Genomic DNA, 27,631 nt, shown 5'->3' with positions numbered 1-27,631 from the left:
AGGGTCCAATAGCGGAGTGCCACGTCATCAGTGACATCACCAGCGGCCTATCCGAAACCGCCACGTCACTGATGACCTCATGGCTGCCACACCCCAAACACCTCACCAGTCATCGTCTGACAACCAGTGGTGAGGTGCCGTGTCATAGGGGCGGGCCTCTGTGAGCCAGTCCAAAGTGGCCACATCATCAGGACACGTAATCTGTGTCAGCCTATCAGAGCCTGCCACCTCACAGACATGCCCAGTGAGGTCCTTACCGTACCTAGCATCTGATGCACTAAGTGCCTGAGCATGCTCAGTAGCCTGAACAACAGTCTCAGAAATCAGACTATCTGCCTGAGCATGCTCAGTAGGCACAACACAGGACTTCGACATGGCACGAAGTCCAAGTACCTGTGCAAAGAGGCTTTTCGCACTACGTGTGGGAGCATGCTCAGTAGCCTGAACTGAGGACTTAGCCTCAGGAATGGCACAGTCAGGCTGAGCATGCTCTCACTAGGCGAAACACTGGACTTAGGCTCTAGCTCAGGGGTGGGGAACATTTTTACTGCCGGGGGCCATTTGGAATTTTCTACCAACCTTCGGGGGCCGCACAAAATTATCAACTTGAAAAGGACCAGGCTATATTTGGTCAAACAATTAATTAACTCACCCCTAATGTCGTGGCCGGAGCGGCTGTGATGTTTGGTGATATTGATCATTTTGTTTCTCACAACTGCTTTTCCAGGTTTGTCTTGGTCTGGAGAGGCTGGGGGCATACACATCACAGGAGACACTGAGGCATACACATCACAGGAGACACTGAGGCATACACATCACAGGAGACACTGAGGCATACACATCACAGGAGACACTGAGGCATACACATCACAGGAGACACTGAGGCATACACATCACAGGAGACACTGAGGCATACACATCACAGGAGACACTGAGGCATACACATCACAGGAGACACTGAGGCATACACATCACAGGAGACACTGAGGCATACACATCACAGGAGACACTGAGGCATACACATCACAGGAGACACTGAGGCATACACATCACAGGAGACACTGAGGCATACACATCACAGGAGACACTGAGGCATACACATCACAGGAGACACTGAGGCATACACATCAGAGGAGACACTGAGGCATACACATCACAGGAGACACTGAGGCATACACATCACAGGAGACACTGAGGCATACACATCACAGGAGACACTGAGGCATACACATCACAGGAGACACTGAGGCATACACATCACAGGAGACACTGAGGCATACACATCACAGGAGACACTGAGGCATACACATCACAGGAGACACTGAGGCATACACATCACAGGAGACACTGAGGCATACACATCACAGGAGACACTGAGGCATACACATCACAGGAGACACTGAGGCATACACATCACAGGAGACAATGAGGCATATACATCACAGGCGTGACTGCGTCATATACATCCCAGAAAAGGCTGGGGCATATACATCACAGGAGAGGTTGGGGCGTATACATCACAGGAGGAGCGTATAGATCACAGGAGGGGTGTATACATCACAGGAGATGCTGAGCATGGACAGCACTAGTGGCGGGCACAGACAGCACTAGGTGGCAGCACGAACAGCACGAAGCGGCACAACGGACAGCACGAGGCGGCACAACGGACAGCACGAGGCGGCACAACGGACAGCACGAGGCGGCACAACGGACAGCACGAGGCGGCACAACGGACAGCACTAGGCGGCACAACGGACAGCACGAGGCGGCACAACGGACAGAACTAGGTGGCACAACGGACAGCACTAGGTGGCAGCACAGAGAGCACTAGCTGGCAGCACAGAGAGCACCAGTTGGCAGCACAGAGGGCGCTAGATGTCAGCAAAGAGCGCTAGTTGGCAGCACAGACAGCGCTAGTTGGCAGCACAGAGAGCACTAGCTGGCAGCATGGAAAGCACTAGGTGGCAGCACGGAGAGCACTAGGTGGCAGCACGGAGAGCACTAGCTGGCACAACAGACAGCACTAGGTGGCAGCACAGAGAGCACCAGCTGGCAGCACAGAGATCACCAGTTGGCAGCACAGAAGGCACTAGTTGGCAACACAGACAGCGCTAGTTGGCAGCACAGACAGCGCTAGTTAGCAGCACAGAGAGCACTAGCTGGCAGCACGGAGAGCACACTAGGTGGCAGCACGGAGAGCACACTAGGTGGCAGCACGGAGAGCATTAGGTGGCAGCACGGAGAGCACTAGGTGGCAGCACGGAGAGCACTAGGTGGCAGCACGGAGAGCACTATGTGGCAGTACAAAGAGCACTGACAGTGACAGCATTAGAAGGCAGCACGGAGAGCATTAGGTGACAGCACTTGGAGGCAGAAGGGAGAGCACGATGTGGCAGCACTGACAGCACTAGGAGGCTGCACAGATTACACAGCACTGAGGGGTTACACACAGTACTAGGGGGTACACAGCATTTGGGGGTACACAGCACTTGGGGCTACACACAGTACTAGGGTGGGGTACAGAGCACTGGATGAGGGGCAGCGATGGGTTGTATACTCACAATACTAGGGGAGGAGGAGTCACACAGCACAAGTCCGGGAGGCATGTACAGCAGGGAGGCATCTGCTGCACCTCTTCTGCTGTGACTGGAGCACAGCGCGCTGCTTACCCCACCCACAAGGTAAACTCTCAGCACTCGAGCACAGTCCCGGGTTCAGTCTAGAATGTACGGGCTGTAGTCAGGTCCCGAAAAGAGCACGTACATTCTAGTACGGGCTGCAATCAGGATCTGGAAAAAGCCTGTACATTCTAGCATCTACCCAGAACGCACTGGGATCTACCCAGAACGCACTGGGATTTTAAAGGGCCGGCGGCCGGCAAAAGCTCGAGTGCCGCTCAAGCACTGGGGTAGTCTGGAATGTGCCCGGGGGCCGCATTAAATGTCATCGCGGGCCGCATACGGCCCCCGGGCCGGAGGTTCCCCACCCCTGCTCTAGCTGATTGGCGCGCGCATGCACACTAGCCGCCTCTCCACACTTAGACGTGGAGGAGGAAGAAGCGAGCTGCACGACCCGAGGCACGGCCAAAAACGGCAGCCAGCGCCTGGGTGCAGCAGGCTGCTTCCGGCTATGGTGGCGCCGTTTTGTAACAGTACCCACAAACCATTCCAGCAAATTCTGAACTCTAATATGGCATTTCTTTCCTTATCATCTTTGCACTGTATCTCAAAATAGTTTTCTATGGTTTTGGCAAACTCAGAAAAAATTGCACAACAGATTGTACAGTCCACACATTGTACAATCCATCTTCTCCTATTACCCTTGTGAAAATGAAAAAATTGGGATTAAAGCAACATCTTTTGGGATAAAAATGCATGTTTTCATTTTAACAGTGAAAAGTCTATTTGCACTGATACAGATTATCATGTAATGGGACTTGTGTCCCGGTCTTTGTTGTGGAGTCTTCATGCTTCCGTTCTTTATTCATGATTTCTTTATTATGATATAACAAGAACAATGAGCCAAGTTTTGATTTTCTTATTTCCCGAAGTTCAGCTTTGGAGGGATTCCAGTACCAGGAAAACCCGGAACGTTTCTGAAGAGGAATTTTCACGGCTGCATTGAGAACCTTTATTATAACGGAGTTAATATTATTGACTTGGCCAAGAGACGCAAACCTCAGATCTACATTGTGGTGAGAAACATTTCACTCACTTATTCCTTTCTCTATAACATTAACCTTTTAGAGGGCAGAACGTTTGTTAGAATATGGAGTGTAAATTATGTAACACTGAGTCTACCAATTAGGCGGGGTCTTCCTGGGTTGTGCTAAATGTTGTGAGCCAATCAGATGTTTCCCTTTATTGTAAAAATACTGTTCATATTACCACAGGAAGAGATTCTGCAGCTGCATCCCCTTCCTCTCCCTCTTCCTTGTGGTTTTATTTTTTTTTCTTAACATATATTAGGATGTGTACATGTAAGTGATTCAGTAGTATTATGTATAGATTTGAAGTCCCTAGTGTTAATATTTTCAATGTGTTCTTTACTTTAACAATTGAAAGATCCAAGTAATGTAGCTGCTGGAATCTGCATTTGTGCCAACCAGAAAAAAATATATTTAGCTATTTCAACCATATGCATTCATGACGTGTCGTGGAAACCCCTTTCCTGGGAGAGCTAATTTGGAATGAGATACAAGGGATCTCCAGATCTGCCAATGTTGGTCCAATTAATAGCGATACATCGGAAGCGAGAACACAAGCACACACAACCAGTGTATATCAGCCTTGTTTAACTTCACTTGACAAAGCACATGTCACGAATCCAATGTGCAGAACATTCTGTATTGTTCTGCTATGCTCTCCTGCAGAGCTGATATATGTTGTCTATGGTGCAAAGCGTTTTGCAGGATGAATGCTCTGCTGGTTGCTTCCCAGCACTGGGTTTACCGCTGGTCCAGGGAGGTGCTCTCGCAGATGCTTCTCCCTCCCAGTGATTGCTCTGCTTCATTAGTGAGCGTGTTAGCTCAGGACGCTGCCAGTCGTAGTTCCTGGTTACAGTTGTGCTGTTGGCTCCCGTGGTGCTCAGTATTCAGATCTTGGTTTCTCGATTCTGGACTGCTGTTTACTCATCTCTGCCTGTCCTCCCCTGTTTTTGTTGTGACTTCCCGGCTTCTGACCTCAGAATTCCCCCTGACCACGTCCTGCTCCCTGTATCTTGTATGTACTCTCCTGGAACCCTAATCTCTGTCTGCCCCCTGTGTACTGTTGTGCCCTTCTGGTTTATGATCTCGGCCTGTCTGACTACCTCTACATTTACTGCATACAAGTAGTGTCTAGCGCCACCTAGTGACAGTGATCACAGCACACATATTTATTACAACCACAATAAAATGGAGATGGCTGAGGCCTTATCTAAAAGCATATAGGTTTCACAACACAAAATCCATGAACCATAGGCTCTGCTGGAAAAGGTTTGAACAAGGATTAGACTGTCTGAGAATTTAGTCATAAAATGTAGCAATACAAATAGGACTAAAATACACAGTGTAAGAGGTTTCTGAATAACACAACCCATATATAAAACACAAAATTATCAAAGATATAGTTATACAAATTGTCTAAAAGATAATCAATACATAATATAAAAATATTATCATTATTATTATTTATTATACCGCCAATTATTCCATAGCGCTTTACAAGTGAAAAGGGTATATATAAAAAACAAGTATCGCAATCATGAACATTACAAAAATAGACTGGTATAGGAGGAGAGAGGTCCCTGCCCGCGAGGGCTCACAGTCTACAGGGAATGGGTGATGGTACAATAGGTGAGGACAGAGCTAGTCGTGCAGTGGTGTACTGGACTGAGGGTTATTGTAGGTTGTAGGCTTGTTGGAAGAGATGGGTATTCAGTTTCCTTTTAAAGCTTTCCACAGTAGGTGAGAGTCTCATATGCTGTGGTAGAGCGTTCCAGAGTATGGGGGAGGCACGGGAGAAATTTCGTATGAGATTGTGGGAAAAGGAGATAAGAGAGGAGTAGAGAAGGAGATCATGTGAGGATCTGAGGTTGCGTGCAGGTAGGTATCGGGAGACTAGGTCACAGATGTAAGGAGGAGACAGGTTGTGCATGACTTTGTAGGTCATGGTTAATGTTTTGAGCTGGAGTCGTTGGGTGATGGGAAGCCAGTGAAGGGATTGGCAGAGTAGCGAGGCTGGGGAATAGCGAGGGGAGAGGTGGATTAATCGGGCTGCAGGGTTTAGGATAGATTGGAGGGGTGCGAGAGTGTTGGAAGTGAGGCCACAGAGCAGGAGGCTGCAGTAGTCGAGGCGGGAGATGATGAGGGCATCAATGTTTTTGCTGATTCTTAGTTAAGGAAAGCATGGATCCGGGAGATATTTTTGAGTTGTAGTCGGCATGAGGTGAAGAGGGCTTGGATGTGTGGCTTGAAGGAGAGAGCGGAGTCGAGGGTTACTCCAAGGCAATGAGCTTGTGAGACTGGAGAGAGTGAGCAGCCATCAATTTTGATTAAAAGGCTTGTTGGAGGGGTTGAGTGAGGAGGAGGAAAGATGATGAATTCTGTTTTGTCCATGTTAAGCTTTAGGAATCTCGCAGAGAAGAACAATTCACCATATTCACCATAACAAACATTTGCACAAAATATGATATAAACTTTCAGGTGGAGATTCTAAGTCTGTAGCGGTATGGAAACAGTCATGTGTTATACCCCAAATACCAGACACAACATATTCTGAGGTATTTTATCACATTTGTATACTGGTAAAGCCAGATACGGAGAATTTTCCAATATTATTTCCATATTCGGCTCTATAACTTTTAGAGAGGCTCAGACATTCGTTTCTTCCTTAGTATCACTTCTATGTTTGCGGCTTGTATTTTTCCTACTGCCGAAATATTGTAAAAAGTAGTGACATTCTTTAGTCACTCATCTTCATAGCTGAAAGGAAAACATCATATTGTACATTTGTGCAGATGTAAATAATATGAATTTTCTTCTTCCACCTCCAGAATGCAATAAGCAGCAAAGAGAACAATAGTTTGTTGCGTCTGCTCCTTCCCACAGCCTTATGAATTATTCACAAGTGAATCCTCTACATCCTCTATGATTGAAAATGCCGAAAAGAAAAAAAAAGAGAACATCCTAAAAGTGATGTTTCGGTTTAATCCACATGCCTTCTGTAGAAGTGATACAGCTTTTGCACATCTGAGCCGCCACATGTGGTGCCCGGTGCCTACAAGTCACGCCAACTTACCGGTATTTTTTACTCTGAAAGTTTTAATTAAAAGTGACACAACTTGAAAGTTTGAAGCAGCCAACGTCTTCAGATTTCGATTAGCTGTAAAGATTGCCTGATTTCCCGCTGTTTCATAATATTGGCTGCCATCCTGGAGAACGCTAACACTTCTCCGTACGACTCAGTGATAAGATCCCATCACGTATTCACTTTCGGCTGCCAGGAATTATTTTTTCCTGTAATAGGAAGCCGGAACTCGTCTGGTTGATCATAAGCAAGGTTCACCTGGATCTGACATTTAGAGGACATTATAACATTTCATTGCACTTGATGGAAGTCTGTGATTCCCAAAACTTTGAATTAAACCACTTATACAGTTATATAAGGAATTTAACCCTTGTAAAGATAATGCCTGTAGTACAAATTTTACAAAATTAATTTTTATATAAAAACTGTTTTGCTATATACCGTATTTTTCGCTTTATAAGACGCACCTGATTATAAGACGCACCCCCAAATTTGGTGAAGGAAAAGAGAATTTTTTTTTTAATGTTAAATGGGGTCCATCTTATAATGCCAGTGTCCCTCTAACAAATCATATAGGGTATATGTCCCTCATAGCCCCCCATCCTAAAATTAGCCCCCTTAATCTGGATATGGCCCCCTTATATTGAATGTAGCCCCCTTGTGATGGCACACGTTCCCCTGTGCTGCCTATGGCCCCCTATGGATTGCACACGTCCCCTGTGCTGCCTTTGTCCCCCTATGGATTGCATGCATTGCCCTGTGCTGCCTATGGCCCCCTATGGATTGCATACGTTCCCCTGTGCTGCCTATGGCCCCCTATGGATTGCATACATTCCCCTGTGCTGCCTATGGCCCCCTATGGATTGCATACATTCCCCTGTGCTGCCTATGGTCACCTATGGATTGCACACGTTCCCCTGTGTTGCCTATGGTCCCCTATGGATTGCATATGTTCCCCTGTGCTGCCTATGGCCCCCCATGGATTGCACACTTCCCCCTGTGTTAGATAGCGCTCCCATGGTGCTGCCCATGGCCCCTATATAGATCGCACAAGTCCCCCTGTGTTAGATATCGCCCCCATAGTGCTGCCCATGGCCCCTATATAGATAGCACAAGTCCCCCTGTGTTAGATATCACCCCCATGCTGCTGCCCATAGTAAAATAAAACCCTCTTTCCTTACCTCCTCCAGCGCTGATCTCCCTCCTGTCTCCCTCCGTGCTTCTCTTCCTCCACTTCCTGGTTCTTGGTGCGGTCATGTGATCTGCACAGCAGAGTGAGATCATCGCTGCGTGCCTGATCACAGTGCAAGCAGGGACATCGGGGAGAAACACTTGAGGGGGTAAGTAAAGCTTTTTTATTGTAGAATGAGCAGCAGCATGGGGGCCATATCTAACACAGGGGGGGCATGTGCGATCACAGGGGGGCGCAGAGACATATAATATGCACCGCTCCCCCAGCCCGTCACTGCGGTGCGATTTCAGCACCACCGGAGATGGACAGCGGCTGTGCATAATATATGAGCGGGAGCAGGAGATCTAACACTGCTGCCTGCAGCGTTCACCTGCCTCCAGCAGTGCCCCCACCTCCCCTGGACCCTGCAGTGTATATATATATATACCCCCCCCAGTATATTCGGCTTATAAGACGCACCCCCTACTTTCCTCCAAAATTTGGGGGAACAAAAGTGCATCTTATAAAGCGAAAAATACGGCATATAAATCAAAGTTGGCTCGGTGGGCCATTCATGTAGCCAAGGGCATAATGCAGACTTCCATCTTCTCAATTACAATCCTTTACACCTCCCCTTATTTTGATTGACATTGATATTATGCCTGAATCGAATCCCCAGTTCTGTACATACTGACACTGCAGGAGCCAAGAACTCACGCAGTGTAAATGTGTGCTAGTATGGCGCCCCTGAGGCTTCAGTCGCCACAGAGTATTGCATCTGTTTTAAGGTGTAATGCTTTTCCCGGGTAAAAGGAGGTTACCCACTAGTGCTTGGATCTTACACATTACACAATACATAAACACCCAGTTAGTGAGCCAGCACTTACATTACTAAGGAAGCCAGGCTTGGAAATTCCCAGGCAGGATGAGTCATCAAAAAGGTGGGGGCTGCCTGGGAAGTGAGCAACACACTTAGTTTCACTTTAGAAGGGTTTTTACTTCAGAACAGTTTGTACGCAGAAGAGATCAGACAGCCTTAGGAGAGCAGAGTTTTTAGCAGACTGGTCCTGGGGATGGGAGGCTGGAAGAATTAGTCCCAGGACCAGGGGCCATGACACCGCACTGAGTTTGCACAGGACAGGGGACCGCTGCCAGTCAGGGTGTAGAGCCCTCAGTTAGGGAAACCTTTATGGACTCTAAAAAATCTCCAGGGAAAGCTGATTTCATGTCTCATTGCCCACCACCAAAAGTCCTGGGGCACAGCAGCAGAAAGAGACAGGAGCCATGGCCACGATCGGGTCCATAAGAAGTTTTGCGCTGCCTGTATATGGGAAGGCAACTAAAGCCAAGGACACTGGAGTCCCCATGTAGCTTCACACCACGAGGATCCACACTACAAGGTGCAAGGAGGAAGGTCTCACATGCTTCATAACACCGGTGGTGACCTCTGCTTCATCCAGGATCGGCTGGGGCCCATCACGGCGATGACCGCTACTCTGCGGGCGCAGCACACGAACTGTGAGTAAAACACCTGGAACCGCAGCCCATGTATGAGACTCTGATTTGCCGGCGGCGCTGTCCCGCGCTTTGGCGCCAACGGCCCTTCCCCCGTCACCACCGTCCTCCCTGGGGCTCGTTCCACTTCTGGGGGGCTGGAGTATCTGAGCTGCGGTAACATCAGCCCCAGAGGAGAGCGACATCTTGCAGCAGCGGCTAATCCTCGGCCGCGCACCACGGGTGGCGCTGCAAAACAACCCCCCACATTCCCCTTTTGACTCTCTCTTTGCCTGTAGCTGACGGGGTCACAGAGACGGGTCAGGCCATTCACAGCAACCCCACAAAACCACTGGCCCGGTGACGAGTAAGCCCTTCAGGTCCTGTGGGGTGCTACACTAGTGTGATGAAATCCCGCTCTTCTGTCTGCAGCGGCCGCTCACAGTGCACAGGATCACATAGTAGTGCGTGGCCGATGCAGACAGTATAGTGAGATGAGAGCACACTTGCACTGACACTGTGTGTGCTTTAGGCTCTTGCAGTGTCAGAGTGCGGTCTCGATAACAGACGTCTGTCAGTAAGTGGACCAGAAAGAATATTTATCAAGAGATATGTTGAGACCAAAAATAATACTGCCTCTCCACTGTACACTGCCTGACAACGGGGCTTTAAGAACCCTAGGTTTTTTGTGAGGCGGCTTATTTTAGCTCTGTGGATGTATATGTGGCGCCCCTGACCTGGTCAGGCACCACTGAGTACTGCACCCATGCTGGGGACAGTACAATACAGGTAATCCAGAAGGCTGACTGGGGTGTGGTACACAGGCGCATAGTGATCAGGTCTCACACATGTACCCATGAGAGGACCCCTGGGGATCCCAGGAGGGGGCAAAGCCTATACCTCCACTGGAATAGTGGCAGGGGGTTAAAAGCCTCCATCTCCTCTCAAGGGGTGTGGTGGAGAATCTGGTTGCTAGGTGGCGTAGGCAAGAACAGGAGAGGAGGGGCAGTGAGTCAGTTAGAGGAGAACTCCAGAGGGCTCAGTGAGGAGCAGACCTGTGGGGCTGTTGCTGTCTAACAGCGCCCGCGCAGTGGCTACTGACGGGGGAGAACGGTCAACTAGGAGTGCTGCCTGAAAGCCAGCTTCAGCTAGAGAGAAAGCACGGAGTGGGAAGTAAGGAGACTGCTAGAGAGCACCAGGCCCAACCGGGCGGCAGATCCCGAAGCGAAGATAGATCCAGCTTTCTTCTGCTAAACCTGCCGGTGTGGGGCTCTCAAAGCCCACACCACAACACCACAAAAGCCGCAGCCACGTAACCGCAGTGAGGGCCCATAGGTCACAGGAGGCAAGAAGCTGGAGTGGCCTGGTCCGGGGAACAAGCAAACGGCAAACAAAAGGGGGAGAGAGGCTGCAGCATCTTCCCTGGGCGACCCCCATAGGGACTAAAAGTCGGGGTCACCCCAAACCACCAAGGGCTAAGGAAGGCGAGTCAGTAGTCACCCTCATAAAGTCAGCCGGAAGGATACCTGGTTCCCATCTGGTTCATCCCAGCTACGCCCGGGCTACTCACCCTGCCATCAAATGTGAGTAAAGCCCTTGAAAGACAATTCTGCCTGTGTGAGTCATTCTGCGACTTGTGGTACTACAAACCTACACCGGGCCCTGGGGCTTGCCTCACTCTCAGGAGGCTATTCCAACTAACTGCACACACCATCAGCCCCAGGCGACCCTCAACCTGCAGTGGCGGTCCCTACTGGCCGCAATACTGAGAGTGGCGTCACGATCAAAACAGAAGATTTCCTACCTGTGACCAGCACCAGCTACGTGGAGTCCCTGAAGGTATGCACCGATACAGCACCGGCGGGGCTTCACATCTGGCGTCACGAACAGGATAAGGACTAGACCTGTTCAGACAGGTGACCATGTGCCTAGGCGGTCCGCTTGAAAAATTGGAAGCGCCGCCATATTGCCACCATGAAAAGCGCGCTGAAAAACAACAGCAGCCCGCGCTGGAAGAAGTTACCGCCCACGAAGAGGTGTGGCTACCCAGAGATCCCCTAGAGAGTTCTGAGCTTGCCAGCGAAGAGAGCGGAAGCGTCCGGAGACGGCGGAGCAGAAGAGAAGCCAGCAGCTTGCTAATGAAGATGGCGTCTGAGAGCAGAGACTCAGAGCCAGGCTCCGCTGCCTGGTGGTGTCGGGAGCTCGCCGAGTTCTGCGATCAACTGGAAGCCAGGGTCGGAAGGCTGATCAGAGAGGGACGCGAGGAGTTCCTATGGATGACCGCGGCGGTTCGGGCCTACGAGGAGAGAGCCGCGCACCGAGTGCCAGATCGGGCGGTGACAACTCAGACCCCGATGCTGCCAACGATGGGTGAGTCGAGTGATGCCCCGGCTAGCGCAAGTGCCCCGACCCCTACTGCCACGCCCGCGGTCCCTGAAGAGGCGCCCGGCGCGGCGACGCTGAACCAGGCCGCAGCCACGCCAGGTGCGGCCCGCCAAGCCCAGGCCGCCGCAGCGATGCCCTGCTCGGCCCGCCAAGACCCGGCCGCCGCAGCGATGCCCTGCTCGGCCCGCCAAGCCCAGGCCGCCGCAGCGATGCCCTGCTCGGCCCGCCAAGCCCCGGCCGCCGCAGCGATGCCCTGCTCGGCCCACCAAGACCCGGTCCCTGCAGCGATGCCCAGCCCAGCCTGCACAGACCCCATCGCAGCTGCGACGCCGATCCAGGCCGCCGCCATACAGGGCGCGGCCCGCCAAGACCAGGCCGCCGCCATGCCAGGCGCGGCCCGCCAAGACAAGGCTGACGTACCATTTACCCCGGCCCGCAAGGCCAGAGCAGACAAGGCTCCCCAGGTTCAGGAAGTCCCTGCTAGGCCATCCCTGGTAGGTGAGGACTCCGCGTACTGGCAGCTAAAAGCCGACCTGGAAGCTAAGTTCCCACGGGAGATGGTGGAGCGGTACATGCTCCCTCCGCACACCCCAAAGAGTATCCCGACAGCTCCCGCAGCAACCACGGCAAAGAGTTCCCCACCTGGGCCGGCAGAAAGAAGTCCATCCCCAGCACTGCTACCCAAAGAGTGCCAGGAAGAACTAAGGGGGGGAGGAGGCCAGGAAGCTGAGAGGCTGACTCCAGAGCCATACCCAGAGCCAGAGATGTTGCCCTATTCTCGCTGGGATGAGGAAGACCTGACACCATCTGCAGAAGAAGAACTGCCCAAAAGCCTTACCTGGGAGTTTGTGAGCTGCACCCTACAGAATCCAGCCCGTAAGACACACCGCAACAGAACGCAACTATCCCCTGCACCGTCATCCCCAGAGCAGAGAGAAGTCACCGTCAGAGACCTGCAAGAAAAACGAGCCCTGAGAAGGTCCAAAGCCCAGGCCAGAGGACCCCTTTTCAGAGGAGTAGTAGAGGATTTTAATCTGAGAAGTGGATATGGATTCATCGTAGCACCTGGTATCAAAGAAGGGGTATTTGTCAACAGAAGAGATGTGAGAGCTCATCTGCCTCGAGGACACCCTGGCAGAAATCTAAAGATGGGAGATTCAGTCCAGTTTACTATGCATCAAGGTGAAAGAGGATTGTATGCCCTGGACGTAACACAAAGTCCTAAAGAAAGAGAAGGAAGACAAAGCAGAGAAAAAGAACCTACGGATGAAACGACCACAGACGACGACAGAGAGCAGGAAAGCAGCAGGTGCCACCGCCATACAGGCTCAAGCCCTGGTAAAGAGGAGTAAAGTAAAGTAAAGAAAGAAGTACAGAAGTTAAAGTTTTGAAAGTTTTGTTTTGCAACGTTCTCAAGTTCAAGTATGTGCCCACAAAAACTATTGTGAGAAAACCATAAACCTTAAGGCTATGAACTGGCTATAGCCACGAACTCTCGCAGTGTAAATAGTTACACCAGAGGGCACCACCGCCACCAGAGTCAGCCTGTTTAGGGGCTTGGCTCGTCTGCAACCAGGAGGAGCCCGTCCGTATATAGGGCCTTGGCTCACCTGCAACCAGAGAGCACGCCTGTTTATGGGGCCTTGGCTCACCACCACAAAGAGGGTACCTGGTCGGCACCAACTGTGGAGGCCGCCTCTGCATCCTGCCAGAAGAGGCTGAAGGCGCGGATCCACCAGGCCAGGTATACCCTGAAGACCACCAGCCCATGAAAGCCGCCTCTACATCCTGCCAGAAGTGGCTGAAGTCGCGGCCAACGTGAAAGGGTTTTGGGTGGGTTAACGGACTTGTGGGTGGAGGGTGGTGATGTATGGTACCTGGTGCTTTTAAAAATGTTTTACATGTTTTAATGTTTTATGCATTTTAAAATGTTGTCTTGCAGCCCGAGGACGTGCTGGTGATAACTAAGGGGGAATGTGGCGCCCCTGACCTGGTCAGGCACCACTGAGTACTGCACCCATGCTGGGGACAGTACAATACAGGTAATCCAGAAGGCTGACTGGGGTGTGGTACACAGGCGCATAGTGATCAGGTCTCACACATGTACCCATGAGAGGACCCCTGGGGATCCCAGGAGGGGGCAAAGCCTATACCTCCACTGGAATAGTGGCAGGGGGTTAAAAGCCTCCATCTCCTCTCAAGGGGTGTGGTGGAGAATCTGGTTGCTAGGTGGCGTAGGCAAGAACAGGAGAGGAGGGGCAGTGAGTCAGTTAGAGGAGAACTCCAGAGGGCTCAGTGAGGAGCAGACCTGTGGGGCTGTTGCTGTCTAACAGCGCCCGCGCAGTGGCTACTGACGGGGGAGAACGGTCAACTAGGAGTGCTGCCTGAAAGCCAGCTTCAGCTAGAGAGAAAGCACGGAGTGGGAAGTAAGGAGACTGCTAGAGAGCACCAGGCCCAACCGGGCGGCAGATCCCGAAGCGAAGATAGATCCAGCTTTCTTCTGCTAAACCTGCCGGTGTGGGGCTCTCAAAGCCCACACCACAACACCACAAAAGCCGCAGCCACGTAACCGCAGTGAGGGCCCATAGGTCACAGGAGGCAAGAAGCTGGAGTGGCCTGGTCCGGGGAACAAGCAAACGGCAAACAAAAGGGGGAGAGAGGCTGCAGCATCTTCCCTGGGCGACCCCCATAGGGACTAAAAGTCGGGGTCACCCCAAACCACCAAGGGCTAAGGAAGGCGAGTCAGTAGTCACCCTCATAAAGTCAGCCGGAAGGATACCTGGTTCCCATCTGGTTCATCCCAGCTACGCCCGGGCTACTCACCCTGCCATCAAATGTGAGTAAAGCCCTTGAAAGACAATTCTGCCTGTGTGAGTCATTCTGCGACTTGTGGTACTACAAACCTACACCGGGCCCTGGGGCTTGCCTCACTCTCAGGAGGCTATTCCAACTAACTGCACACACCATCAGCCCCAGGCGACCCTCAACCTGCAGTGGCGGTCCCTACTGGCCGCAATACTGAGAGTGGCGTCACGATCAAAACAGAAGATTTCCTACCTGTGACCAGCACCAGCTACGTGGAGTCCCTGAAGGTATGCACCGATACAGCACCGGCGGGGCTTCACATATACTGGGTTGATGGGTTATCATACTGTTATTAGTATACCCATCTTTAGGTATGAATGGCACCCAGTTTATATCATTTTATGCACAAAGCACTTTATCATGTGGTTTCTTGGTGACGGATATTGCATTTGTGTTCAGTTAGGGACATTTGAGGGACCGGCGCCGTGGAATGGGGCACCACACACCTAGGGTGCCTAAAGCCCCATTGTCAGGCAGTGTACAGTGGAGGGGCACTATTATTCCTACCCCCAATTGCTACGCCCTGCTTTCAGTATATCACTGCACAAGCTAGTCTCTTTAACCCTTCAGCATGTCAGACAGTGTGCACTTCTCACACAAACACTTTTTCTTATGTATTATTTGGTTGCTTGAAAATAGATTTTAGCAACATTTAATAAAGTATTGGTTATAGAGGGATTGTTTTTTTTGTTTTTGTTCTTAAGACTTCTGTCAGTAGCAGCCTCGTATTACTGTGCGATCCTGTGTGCAGTGAGCAGCCGGACTTGTAGGGTGCCTGAGGGTGGTACTCGTAGGCGAGCTTTAGCTGCAGTATGACGCCCTGGCATGTGTTGCGGGCAGAGGGGGCAGAGGCATGTCACTTAAACGTTGCAAACATTAATAAACATTTTTAATAACACGAACGGGTCCCGTTTCTTCCATTTTCCCTCCCAAACAACCTAAACCTTGATGCTGCCCCTAAGAAGCGGGCAGCACCCCTTTTCCCCAGTCCGGAAAACAGAACCTGGTTCAGGTTGCCCAAGCGGGAACGGGTACGGTGTCTCGCACCCGGCTGACATTCAGGAGGCCCCACGTCCAGGGGGACCCCTGACCCCGGAGGATGGTCACCGGTCCTGGTGGTGACCGGACCCCAGCCTGCTCTGCTGCGGGTCCCTCCTCCAACCTGCCTCTCCGGAGGTGGTTAACGGGACTCCTGCCCAGAATTATTTACAAGCCCACAAGTTCGTGGGTGGCCTGCTAGTTCTCGGCCGTGTTCATGAGCAGTTTCTCATGTGGGCTTGGGCTTCCACTGAAAACATGTGACTGAAGGTCCCAACGGGGGCCAAACTCTTCATAGCCAACGGGCTACCACACTGTAGGTCCCAACGGGGGCAACTCTTCTTTTGCAAATCAGGTGAAAGTGCGGCTACCACCGCAGCGACCCGGACTGGCCGACGGTCAGACGATCAATCGGATTCCCCATCCAGGTGCAGCGGGTTCCAGGGCTGTAGGCCGTTACCGGGAATGGTGGCAGAGGCAGCGTACTCAGGACCCCTTCCTCCATCAGCTGCATCATCTTGGTCTCACCTGCTGCGGCGCAGCCGGGTCCCGGCTCCCACTCTATCAAGGCCGGCTCGGGGGCCTGTGTGGCTTGATCGTGGCGCTGCACAGCCGTGGTGGCCACTTGCTCAAGGGCCCACACCACGGCAACCATCCTGCATACCTCTGCCTTCCAATCCAGCAGCTGCTGCAGGCTCTGCGCCCTGACCTTCATGCAGAACCGGCCCAGCTCCTGCTCCAGCCAAGCAGTGGTCCCGACGGGGAGCTCACCCGTGCCGCAGTCTTCAAAGGCTACTCCTCCTCTGCTTCTTCCAAGCCCCGCCGCTCCAGCGGCGGGCGCCCCTGCGCTCCCGTCCGGGAACGCCGACATTTTTCCACCTGCTTTTCCCCCTTGGTTCTCTCCGGCACCTCCATCTCTTGGTGGCGGGGCTTCACTTTTCGCGCCTTCCCTGCTCGGGGAAGACGACTCGAGTGGGAATTTTTTGCGCCCAAGATGGCGGAATTTCAAGATTTTCAGCCGGACACCGCCGGCGGGGACTGCAAGGCGCACTTCTACCGGTAAGTAGATGGGTAGGATCCTGTTCGTGACGCCAAGTTGTCACGGGCTGAGGGGTTGGGAATGCCGCTTGCCTGGGGGAATTGCTGGCGCTCGGGTCCGGTGCTTCTGCTCCTCGGTGGCTCGAGCACGGGGCCGGACCCGGGGCTCGAGCAGCGCCTCCTCGCCCACGAGTGAAAAGGGGAGGTTTGGTGGTGGGATGTTGGTTGTGACGCCACCCACGGGGTTGTGGTGATGGTGGGCACCACCGCTGCTGATGACGGGGGTTCCCGGGAGCGATGGCGGAGAGCAGCTGAGGTGTTGGCCCCTCCGTGGGTAGGGTCTGTTGGTCCCGGGGCCCCGGTTGGGGGAGAGGGTTGGTGGGGATAGGAGCAGGTGCCGATGCAGGGAGGCAGCGTGGACGCGGGGCAGCGTTACGGTGCAGCACGGTGCCGGATGGCACTGGTGTACTCACTCAGGTAGACAAGAATAGAGTCTCTGGTAAACCAAACGGCTGGATGGACGGGGCCCGCAGTCAGCTGTGGTGTCTCTCCCCGGACGGGTTGATGGTGGCTGTCGTTCCCTGCACCTATGTGTAAGTGTTTGACCCCTATGGATTTCCACGAGTGGTCTGCTCCCCGGCTTGTACGTGTCGGTAGAGCCCGTTTTGCCCGGAGGCGCTGGCCCTTGGATCTCTGGCCATTGGCGGTGGCTCTTACCCGGACGGGTTGGGCTGTTGCCTTCTGACGGGACTTGGTTGGGAATGAACCGCTGAGGTCCAGACCGCAATCAGAGAATTTGACCGTTATGGCGGCTTCCGAGCCTAGTCGGGGTCTGAGTACCCTGCCTTGGTGCTTAGCTTCAATCCGCTCCCCGGTTCGGTACCGGCGGGCCACCGCCCGACCCCGGTCCTATGGTTCCACAGACTTCCACTAACGCCTGCAGACGGCCACCACCGTCTGCCGACCTTGCTGATAGTGCCTGGGCTCCAACTCAGACACTCACAGTTCCTTCCACCTCTCCACTTCAACTCCTCCACTCTCAACTCAAGAAACTCAACTCCCCTTTTCCCGCCTCCAGGCCTGTGAACTCCTCGGTGGGTGGGGCCAACTGCCTGGCTCCACCCCACCTGGTGTGGACGTCAGACCCTGAAGGGAGGCAACAAGGATTTTGTTTGACGGGTGTTCCTGACCAGGGGAGGGGGCGTGTGTGTATGTGATGTTATTCTGTGACCCCTGGGGTCCAGGGCGTCCCACTTGCCACAGAGAATACGTGTTCCTGATTACATTTGTGGGATGCGTTGCAGTCACTTGCTGACCACTGCCTTCAGTTTCCTCCATTTAATAGAGTCCACCACAAGAGGATCAAATGGCATTTCACTTCTGTTATACAAAAGAACATTACTTTGCCAAAATGTTATCACCTACTGGATAAACATCACAATGGGAACATTTGCTTTTAGAATTCAGTTCCAACTTATAGTACACGTCAAGGCTGTTTCCTCTTTCGCCTAGACTGCAGCTGCTCTACAATTATTAGGCAAGTTGTATTTTAGAGGATTTTTTTTATTGATCAACAACTATGTTCTCAATCAACCCAAAAGACTCAAATATCAAAGCTTAATATTTTTGGAAGTTGGAGTGAGGGTTTTTTAGATTTGGCTATCTTAGGGGGATATCTGTTTGTGCGGGTAACTATTACTGTGCAGAATTATTAGGCAACTTAATAAAAACCAAATCTATTCCCATCTCACTTGTTTATTTTCTCCAGGTAAACCAATATAACTGCACAAAATTTAGAAATAAACATTTTTGACATGCAAACACAAAACCCCAAAAAATTAGTGACCAACATAGCCACCTTTCTTTCTGATGACACTAAGCAGCCTACCATCCATAGATTCTGTCATTGCTTGATCTGTTTACGATCAACATTGCGTGCAGCAGCCACCACAGCCTCCAGACACTGCTCCAAGAGGTGGACTGTTTTCCCTTCCTGTAGATCTCACATTTTATGAGGAACCACAGGTTCTCTATGGGGTTTAGATCAGGTGAACAAGGGGGCCATGTCATTATTTTTTCATCTTGTAGACCTTTACTGGCCAGCCATGCTGTGGAGTAGTTGGATGCATTCGATGGAGGATTGTCCTGCATGAAAATCACGTTGTTCTTGTATACCGACTTCTTCCTGTGCCACTGCTTGAAGAAGTTGTCTTCCAGAAACTGGCAGCAGGTCTGGGAGTTGAGCTTCACTCCATTCTCAACCCGAAAAGGTCCCACAAGTTGATCTTTGATGATACCAGCCTATACCAGTCCCCACCTCCACCTTGCTGGCATCTGAGTCGGAGTGGAGCTCTCTGCCCTTTACTGATCCAGCTTCTGGTCCATCCATCTGGCCAATCAAGAGTCACTCTCATTTCATCAGTCCTAGAAACCTTTAAAAAATCAGTCTTAAGATATTTCTTGGCCCAGTCTTGACGTTTTATTTATGTTTCTTGTTCAGAGGTGGTGGTTTTTCAGCCTTCCTTACCTTGGCCATGTCCCTGAGTACGGCACACCTTGTGGTTTTTGATACTCCAGTAACGTTGAAGCTCTGAAATATGGCCAAACTGGTGGCAAATGGTATCTTGGCAGCTTCACGCTTGATTTTCCTCAATTCATGGGCAGTTATTTTGCGCCTTTTTTGCCCAACACACTCCTTGCGACCCTGTTGACTATTTGCCATGAAACGCTTGATTGTTCGGTGATCACGCTTCAAAAGTTTGGCAATTTCAAGACTGCTGCATCCCTCTGCAAGACATCTCACAATTTTGGACTTTTCAGAGCCTGTCAAATCTCTCTTCTGACCCATTTTGCCAAAGGAAAGGAAGTTGCCTAATAATTAAGCACCCCTTATATAGGGTGTTGATGCCATTACACCACACCCCTCCTCATTACAGAGATGCACATTATCTGATTTACTTAATTGGTAGTTGGCTATCAAGCCTATAGAGCTTGGAGTAGGACAACATGTATAAAAAGTATCATGTGATCAAAATACTCATTTGCCTAATAATTCTGCACACAGTGTAACTACTCCTACCAGTTGCCAGGGATCTCAGCTCTAGGTTTAAAATATCCCCAGAGACCCTTCTCTCACATACTTGCAGCTACACATCTGACTCTTCCACCAGGAGATCGTTTAGGTGCCTCAGTTAGGCCAACCTACTCGAGACTGGAGACCCAGATGTCTCAGGAGAATCTGACCTTAAAAACTGGTCCGACTCCAAATTGCAGCACTACCCGGCCTGTTCTGCCACCTCTACCAGGAATCATGTGCCTTTCTGTCGCGGGCAGGGAGGGGACGCTGCGCTCACCACGCTCGGGTCCGGCTCCTGTCTGCTTTGCTTGCTGCTCGGTGTCTCGAGCAGTGGGCCGGATCCGGGGACTCGAGCGGTGCTCCTCGCCCGTGAGTGAAAAGGGGAAGGTTTTGGGTTTTGAAGGGTATTGTTCGTGACGCCACCCACGGTTGTGGTGAGGTTGTGACACCACCGCTGCTCTGGACGGGGATCCCGGGAGCGATGACGGGGAGCAGCTTGGATGTTGTTTCCCCCCTCCGTGGGTAGGGGTTGGTTGTCCCGGGGCCCGGTGAGTGTGAATGGAAGGTGGATGGCGGGGTTTGGTGAGGTGCAGGGTCGCGGGGGCAGCGCGGTGCCACACGGCACGGTGGTACTCACTCAGCCATTGATGAAGGCAAAGTCTCCGGTAAAACAAACGGCTGGATGGATGGGTCCCACAGACGACTGCGGTGGCTTTTCTCCCGGTAGGTTGGCGGTGACTGCTTTTCCCTGCACCTGTAGTGTGTTTCTGGTTCTGATGGCTTCTCACCAGTAACCCGCTCCCCAGCTTGGATGGATGCTGAGGGAGCCCCTTTTGCCCGCAGGCTCTGGCCCTGGGAACTGTAGCCTTGGCGGTGACTGTATTTCCCTTCACGGTTTGAGCGGTTGCCTTCAATCGGGTCTTTGCTGCTGGGAAACTCCGGAGGTTCCCTTCGCTAACGGATTTGACCGGTTTTACGGCGACTCCAAGCCTGGTCGGGGTCCGTAGGCCCTGCCAAATGGTGCTGGCTTCTCTTCGCTCCCCGGTCCGGTACCGGCGGGCCACCGCCCGTCCCCGGTCCTTACGGTTTACATCAATCGGCCTCTCCTGCAGACGGTAACCACCGTCTGCCAACCTTGCTGTATGTGCCCGGGCCACGTACCCAGACACGGTCAGTCTGCTCCACTCCTACTTCCCTCTCTCCACTCTCAAACTCAACTCCACTCAACTGACTTTGATGTGCCTAGCCGGGGTGTGGGGTGTGTTGTTGCAGTACCTGTGATGACCTGGCTTGTCCAGGGCGCCACATTTCCTATTCACTAGCCCCTTCCACAGTGAGTAGACCTACACATAACCATTTGCAGTATGTTGCATACAAAGCTGGTGACTCACCCCAGGGCTTTGGGGTACTCAGTCCCAGGCAGTCAATTTACTGGGAGAGTTCACTGCGTGGCCGTTGCCCGATTCCATGACTCTGGGGGTTGCTTATACAGGAATTTGTACAAGGGAAAAATAAATAAAAATAAATAGTTTTTCGTGACGCCACTTGCGGTATGCGGCTATATGGGGAAAGCCGCTGCTGCAAAGTCTCTCACTGCTTTGGCTGGTGGTATTGGGCAGCTTAAGTGTAATGGCTCTCCGCAAGTAGAGCTAGGCCCCAGGGGAGGATGATGGTGGTTGTAGTATATGGGTGCGGATGTGTAGGAAGAATTTAGACAACACAGGTGCTGCAGGTTAACTTGTGTTTTACTTGCTGCTTTGTAGTTGCTGCCTCCGATTTCTGCTGGTCTTTAATAATCCGGTATTCCCTTTGTTCTAGTGCCACTGTAGTGACTTGGTGAGCTTTACCTCCATGCACTCTGTAGTAGTAGTCGGTGGGTCCTCGTGGCTTGGAGCGTTCTTGGAGTCCTCTCCTGTTGTCTCTGTCTTGGCCTGTACAGCAGGCAGCTTGAAACTCTCGTGGGTCGGACCTCTGTCCCTGTTCCCAAGTTCCCTCTCTGCTGCTGTGCCCCAGACACTAACGTCGGCAAGGTCCTTGATGGTCCCCTTACCGGGCAGATTATCGGGTGAGCCTGAAGCGTCTTCCTGAACTAGGGCTCTGTACCTCGTCGGTGCTCAGTCCAGTGAGTACTTCACCGTAGTCTCCCTGGCAGCCGTACTCCTTTTGACTCAGTAGGTCACTGCACACTTTCCCATCCGCACGTCAATTTCTGACTGACTTGGTGTCTGGTTACTTTCTATCTGACAAGATGTCCGTCGTCAGTCCACTTCACTGACTAGCTCCTCCTCCTCCCAGGTTTCTGACTAGCGGATTGGATGTGTCCCAGCCTATAGGTGACAACCCATCAAATCCATCTTTAGCCCATTACTCAGTCTTGGGAGAAAGGGGTGGGGTTTTGTGTGTGTTGTGGTGTTTTACCGGCACTGGTCTTCCAGGAATCCGGGGTTGGATGTAGTACCCTGTGGCACCTGACAGTCAGGGGCGCCACACTGCCTATACAAACACCCTACATAACAGTGCTTCAAAGCATTACTATACCCTGTCACTATTCAGGAACATGTCACATTACATTGTACATGACAACATCATGTTATGACAGTATCTTCTGGTGCAGGAACACGGCCACCTCCTTACACACTGACACTGTATTTACTCTTGTCTTCTACGGTGTCAGTGTGTGCAGGGCTCAGGCATTCCTGCAAAGCAAATGCTATCATTCATCATAAGGGGAGCTGCAGAGGGTTGCAAATGTGAGGGTGGAACCGTGCACTTAGCCCTATGTCACATTCTAAGCTGCATCAAGGACTTTTCAGTTACATATCAAGTAAAACATTTTTTATGTAAATCAAAAGCAATGAAATCACAGAATGTATGGATGTGGAGGGGTTAAGTCCCCTATAGCAATGCATAAGTGGTTTAATTTGCATGGTGACAGACATTTTTCATTGCATTTTGTAATTGTACATTTACTGATAAATTCAGTCTTTATTCCATGAAATTCACATATAAAAATCAATCGTCACTTAGAGGGAGCGAGTGATGTTAAAATCGCAGTCTGTTCCGCCAGCAACATAGAATAGAGAAGGAGGAGCAGGGCAGATTTCTCTAAAGTTTTATGGCAAAAGATTCAGCACAAACATTTATCTTCCATTTAAATGCTTACTTTCTCTGTGCTGAGGAGCTCAATGACTAATGAATAGGACCGCCCACTGGACTCATACATAGAAAAAGCAAGGATTCAAAGGAATACATCACAAGTTATACTAAATCTTCTTCCACTGAATTACATATCAATTCTTCCTCCTGCTCCATAACATGATAGGACTGCGTGCACATTGCTTTCAGGGGAGATTACTTGTTAAATACAGCACCATGCGGAGATTCTATACTTTAGTGAACTTGTATATTTAGTAGACAATATGGATTAGTGTTGGGACTCTCTACTGCCCCCTTTTGGTGAACAAACAGCTGGATTCAAAGGTCAATTTGCTATAATATATATTAAACCCCATATTCATGAGACCCAGGTTACTGAAATAATGACCTTTGGGTTTTCATTGGCTGTAAGCCATAATCCTCAACATTAGCAGAAATAAACACTTGAAATAGATCCCTCTGTATGTAATGACTCTATATAATATGTAGGAATAGATCCCTCTGTGTGTAATGACTCTATATAATCTATAGGAATAGATTCCTCTGTATGTAATGACTCTATATAATCTATAGGAATAGATCCCTCTGTATGTAATGACTCTATATAATCTATAGGAATAGATCCCTCTGTGTGTAATGACTTTATATAATCTATAGGAATAGATCCCTCTGTATGTAATGATTCTGTTACGGTTGCTGTGGCTCTGTAGACTATGTCCGGATTTCTTGCTACTGCACATGTGCAAGCGCTGGAGACTAAGTCCTATCTTGGAGCCATTGCACATGTGCGGGTGACATCATCGCTGACACGAGGTCACATGTCTCTGACACCTTCTAAGCTGATTGGCCACTGGTCATATGCTTGTGACACGTGGTCACATGTCTCTGACACCTTCTATGCCGATTGGTTGCTGGTCATGTGCTTGTGACGCTTTGCTCGGTGATAGGCCAGCGTGACGTCATTGCTGTCATTCTGGCAGCGGATTGGCTCTATTGTCCTCCATCTTGGATGAGGCACAGAGTCTATATAAGACCCTGACGCACGCCGCCCGGCGCTCAGTCCTCTTTGTTCATGCATGAGAGTAGACGCTCTGTGCACGTTCCTCCATGCATCTCTCTGTCTATGTTAGGTGAGCGCTACCGGCAGGTTAGCGTTCTTATACCTTACAGCTTCGGCTGCAGTCCGTATCCTTACCTCTTAGTGGAGCGGGCATAGGCAGGTGCCTGAGGCACATGGTCCGGCTGGGCCTTGTGATTCTACTCATAGGTGGACGTTGCTGCTAGGGTAACGTTCCTTATACTGTGTCTGGCAGTTGTTCGTATCCTCGCACACTAGGGGAGCGAACAGAGGTAGGAGCTTTGTGCGGCTTATGCTGCTGTCCGTCTCTTTTGCACCACTAGAAGAGCGGACCTAGGCAGGTGCCATATCTAGTGGTTCGTGTCCTCGCACACTAGTGGAGCGAACGCAGGTAGGAGCTTTGTGCGGCTTACGCTGCTGTCCGTCTCCTGGCACCACTAGAGGAACGGACCTAGGTAGGTGCCATTTCACACTCAATGCTTTTGTCTCTGTGATCTTTAACAGAGACCATTCCACACACCCTCCAAGTAAGGGAGGAATTGCTTTATTTTCTAATTATATTCCTCTGTGAGTTTAACAGAGGTATCGCACTCTGCACTTGTGCTATTATTTTTTACAGTGGTACACTTATATACCCCTTATCCTCTGCCATAGTCTGCAGCAGAGTCTTTGCACGGTGGACCCTGACTGTACGACATTCCTTTAGGTTTTATTATCAGACTGCCCCCCATAACATTAGGACTGAGCCAAGGGTCTGGCAGTTATGGCAGAATATCAGCAGTTACACCGTTACATACAAGTACTTGAGTAGCGGCTCAAGAGTATAGAGGATAAACCTCAGACCATGGTGACATCTGCACATGATCCTCGACTTGCTCTGCCAAACAGATATTCTGGCGATGCCAGATCATGTCGTGGTTTCATTAGTCAGTGTCATATACACCTAGAGGTCAACTCTTCTCGCTTCTCTACGGAGAGGTCCAGAGTAGGCTTTATCATCTCCTTACTTCAGGACAAAGCCTTAGAATGGGCGACTCCCTTATGGGAGCGCTCTGATGTGGTTACTCTGAGACATCAAGACTTTCTTGATGCTCTTAAAGCGGTATTCATGGGTCCGCAGGTTACCCATGATGCGGCCCTGAGACTCTTAGATCTATCTCAGGGTTCGTTATCCACTAGTTCTTATGCCATTGCTTTTAGAACTCTGGTGGCAGAACTAGATTGGCCAGAGAAGGAGTTGATTCCTATCTTCTGGAGAGGGTTGGCAGGCTATGTCAAGGATGCCCTTGCTACTCGTGAGGTCCCTGCTTCTCTGGAGGTCTTGATCCCAGTAGCAACGAGGATCGACGTACGCCATAGGGAACGTAGACTCGAGGTCTCTTCCTCACGCCCTAAGCATCAGGCTATTCCAGTTGTTGAGGGTCCACTACCATCTTCCTCAGCATCTGAAACATCTCCCACTCCTATGGAGTTAGGTCATACGTCCTCCAGACTACGCAAGTCTGGTCCTCCTATATGTTACGTATGTCGTCAGGCTGGGCACTATGCCAACAAGTGTTCTAGTCGTCAGGGAAACTCCCAGGCCTAGTAACCATTAGAGGGGGGTTACTAGAGACGCCTTCCACACCCTCTAAGTGTAGTATCCCAGGTCAGCTCTCATTCTCTGAGAATATGTATTCTCAGAGAATGAGCGCTGACCTATTATGCCTATTATGGCTTTTGTGGATTCCGGAGCTGACGGGACTTTTGTGTCCTCAGGATTTGTAAAGAGACACAATATTCCCTCTATCATGTTAGAGGCGCCTATTCCTGTCCGTGTTGTTAATGGGACTATGTTGTCTGACTCCATTACATTGAGGACAGTTCCCTTGCGCCTTTCCCTGCCTCAGGGTCACATAGAGGAGATTTCTTTTCTTGTTTTGCCTGAGGGTATAGACGACGTCCTTCTGGGTCTCCCATGGCTTCGGACTCATGCTCCTCACATTGACTGGGAGTCCGACAGCATTATTAGTTGGGGTTCGAAATGTCAGTCCCGATGTCTTCCCTTACCACCTAAGGTCATTGCGGTTGCATCAACTGATCTCTCTCCCATACCTACACCCTATTTGGATTTCGCAGACGTGTTCTCCAAACAGGGTGCTGAGGTTCTTCCACCCCATAGGCCGTAAGACTGTGCCATAGACCTTATCCCAGGTTCGGTTCCACCTAAGGGCAGGGTTTACCCCCTGTCAATACCTGAGTCGGAGGCCATGTCGACCTATATAAGAGAGAGTTTAGAGAAGGGGTTCATTCGTAAGTCTGTCTCTCCCGCGGGAGCTGGGTTTTTCTTTGTTCGGAAGAAAGAGGGTGATTTGCGTCCCTGCATAGATTACAGGGGTCTCAACGCAATCACCATAAAGAACAAATACCCGTTACCTTTAATTTCGGAGCTCTTTGACAGACTGAGGGGAGCTCAGGTTTTTACGAAGTTGGATCTGCGGGGTGCGTATAACTTGGTACGAATTCGAGAGGGTGACGAATGGAAGACCGCTTTTAACACCCGAGACGGTCACTATGAATACCTCGTCATGCCTTTTGGTTTATGTAATACACCCGCAGTATTTCAGGACTTCGTAAACGATGTGTTCAGGGATTTACTGTTATCCTCCGTCGTGGTGTATCTGGACGACATCCTGATTTTTTCTCCTGATCTGGAGAATCATCGTCAGGATGTCGTTCGTGTCCTTTCCCGTTTAAGGGAGCACTCATTGTTTGCTAAACTTGAAAAGTGTGTATTCGAGCAGTCATCCTTGCCTTTTTTGGGCTACATTATCTCACAAGAGGGCCTGGCTATGGATCCTGCGAAGCTCTCTGCTGTCCTGGAATGGTCCGAACCTCATTCCTTGAAGGAGGTGCAACGCTTCTTAGGATTCATAAATTATTACAGGCAGTTCATACCCCATTTCTCTACTTTGGTGGCCCCTTTGGTTCCTTAATTAAGAAAGGTGCTAATCCAAAAGTCTGGTCTACTGGGACATCCCAGGCTTTTGAGGCAGTAAAAAGACACTTTTCAACTGCTCCCGTTCTTCAAAGACCCGATGAGAATAAGCCCTTCCTCTTGGAGGTTGATGCCTCTTCAGTGGGTGCTGGTGCGGTCTTGTATCAAAAGAACAGTGCAGGTAGAAAAAGGCCGTGTTTTTTCTTTGCTAAAACCTTTTCACCGGCAGAGAGAAACTATACCATTGGGGATAGGGAACTGCTCGCCCTGAGATTAGCCTTGGAGGAGTGGCGTCACTTGCTGGAAGGAGCGAAACATCCTTTCCAGGTCTATACAGACCATAAGAATCTGACGTACTTACAAACCGCTCAGCGTCTGAATCCTCGCCAAACCCGCTGGTCCTTGTTTTTCTCCCGCTTTCACTTCTCCATCAACTATCTGTCTGGGAGTAAGAATAACAAGGCAGACGCCCTGTCTCGCTCTATGGTTTCTACCCAGGAAGAGATTGACGAACCTCGTCTTATTTTTCCCTCCAGGGTTTTTCATACGCTCTCCCCTGTGACGT

The 27,631-nt window shown here is 50.8% G+C and overlaps 1 protein-coding gene across 3 annotated transcripts in view; it reads left to right on the top strand.

Moving 5' to 3' along the window:
- The window catches only part of LOC142257877 (contactin-associated protein-like 5), a 512,033-nt gene that overhangs the window by 287,855 nt on the left and 196,547 nt on the right, over positions 1-27,631 (top strand). For 2 of the 3 annotated variants that reach the window (XR_012727671.1, XM_075330145.1), the window contains exon 7: positions 3,551-3,694. Coding sequence is in view for 2 of the 3 variants with exons in the window: in XM_075330145.1 (XP_075186260.1) it covers positions 3,551-3,694 (144 nt within the window). In the remaining variant the exon portion in view is untranslated. The remainder of the gene's footprint in view (positions 1-3,550; positions 3,695-27,631) is intronic. The other variant, XM_075330146.1, reaches the window with a different exon arrangement.

This window comes from Anomaloglossus baeobatrachus, chromosome 12 (assembly GCF_048569485.1).
Source record: "Anomaloglossus baeobatrachus isolate aAnoBae1 chromosome 12, aAnoBae1.hap1, whole genome shotgun sequence".
NCBI lineage: Eukaryota > Metazoa > Chordata > Amphibia > Anura > Aromobatidae > Anomaloglossus > Anomaloglossus baeobatrachus.
Note: the sequence above shows the minus strand (reverse complement) of the source record. Positions and strands in the feature narration are given on the sequence as shown.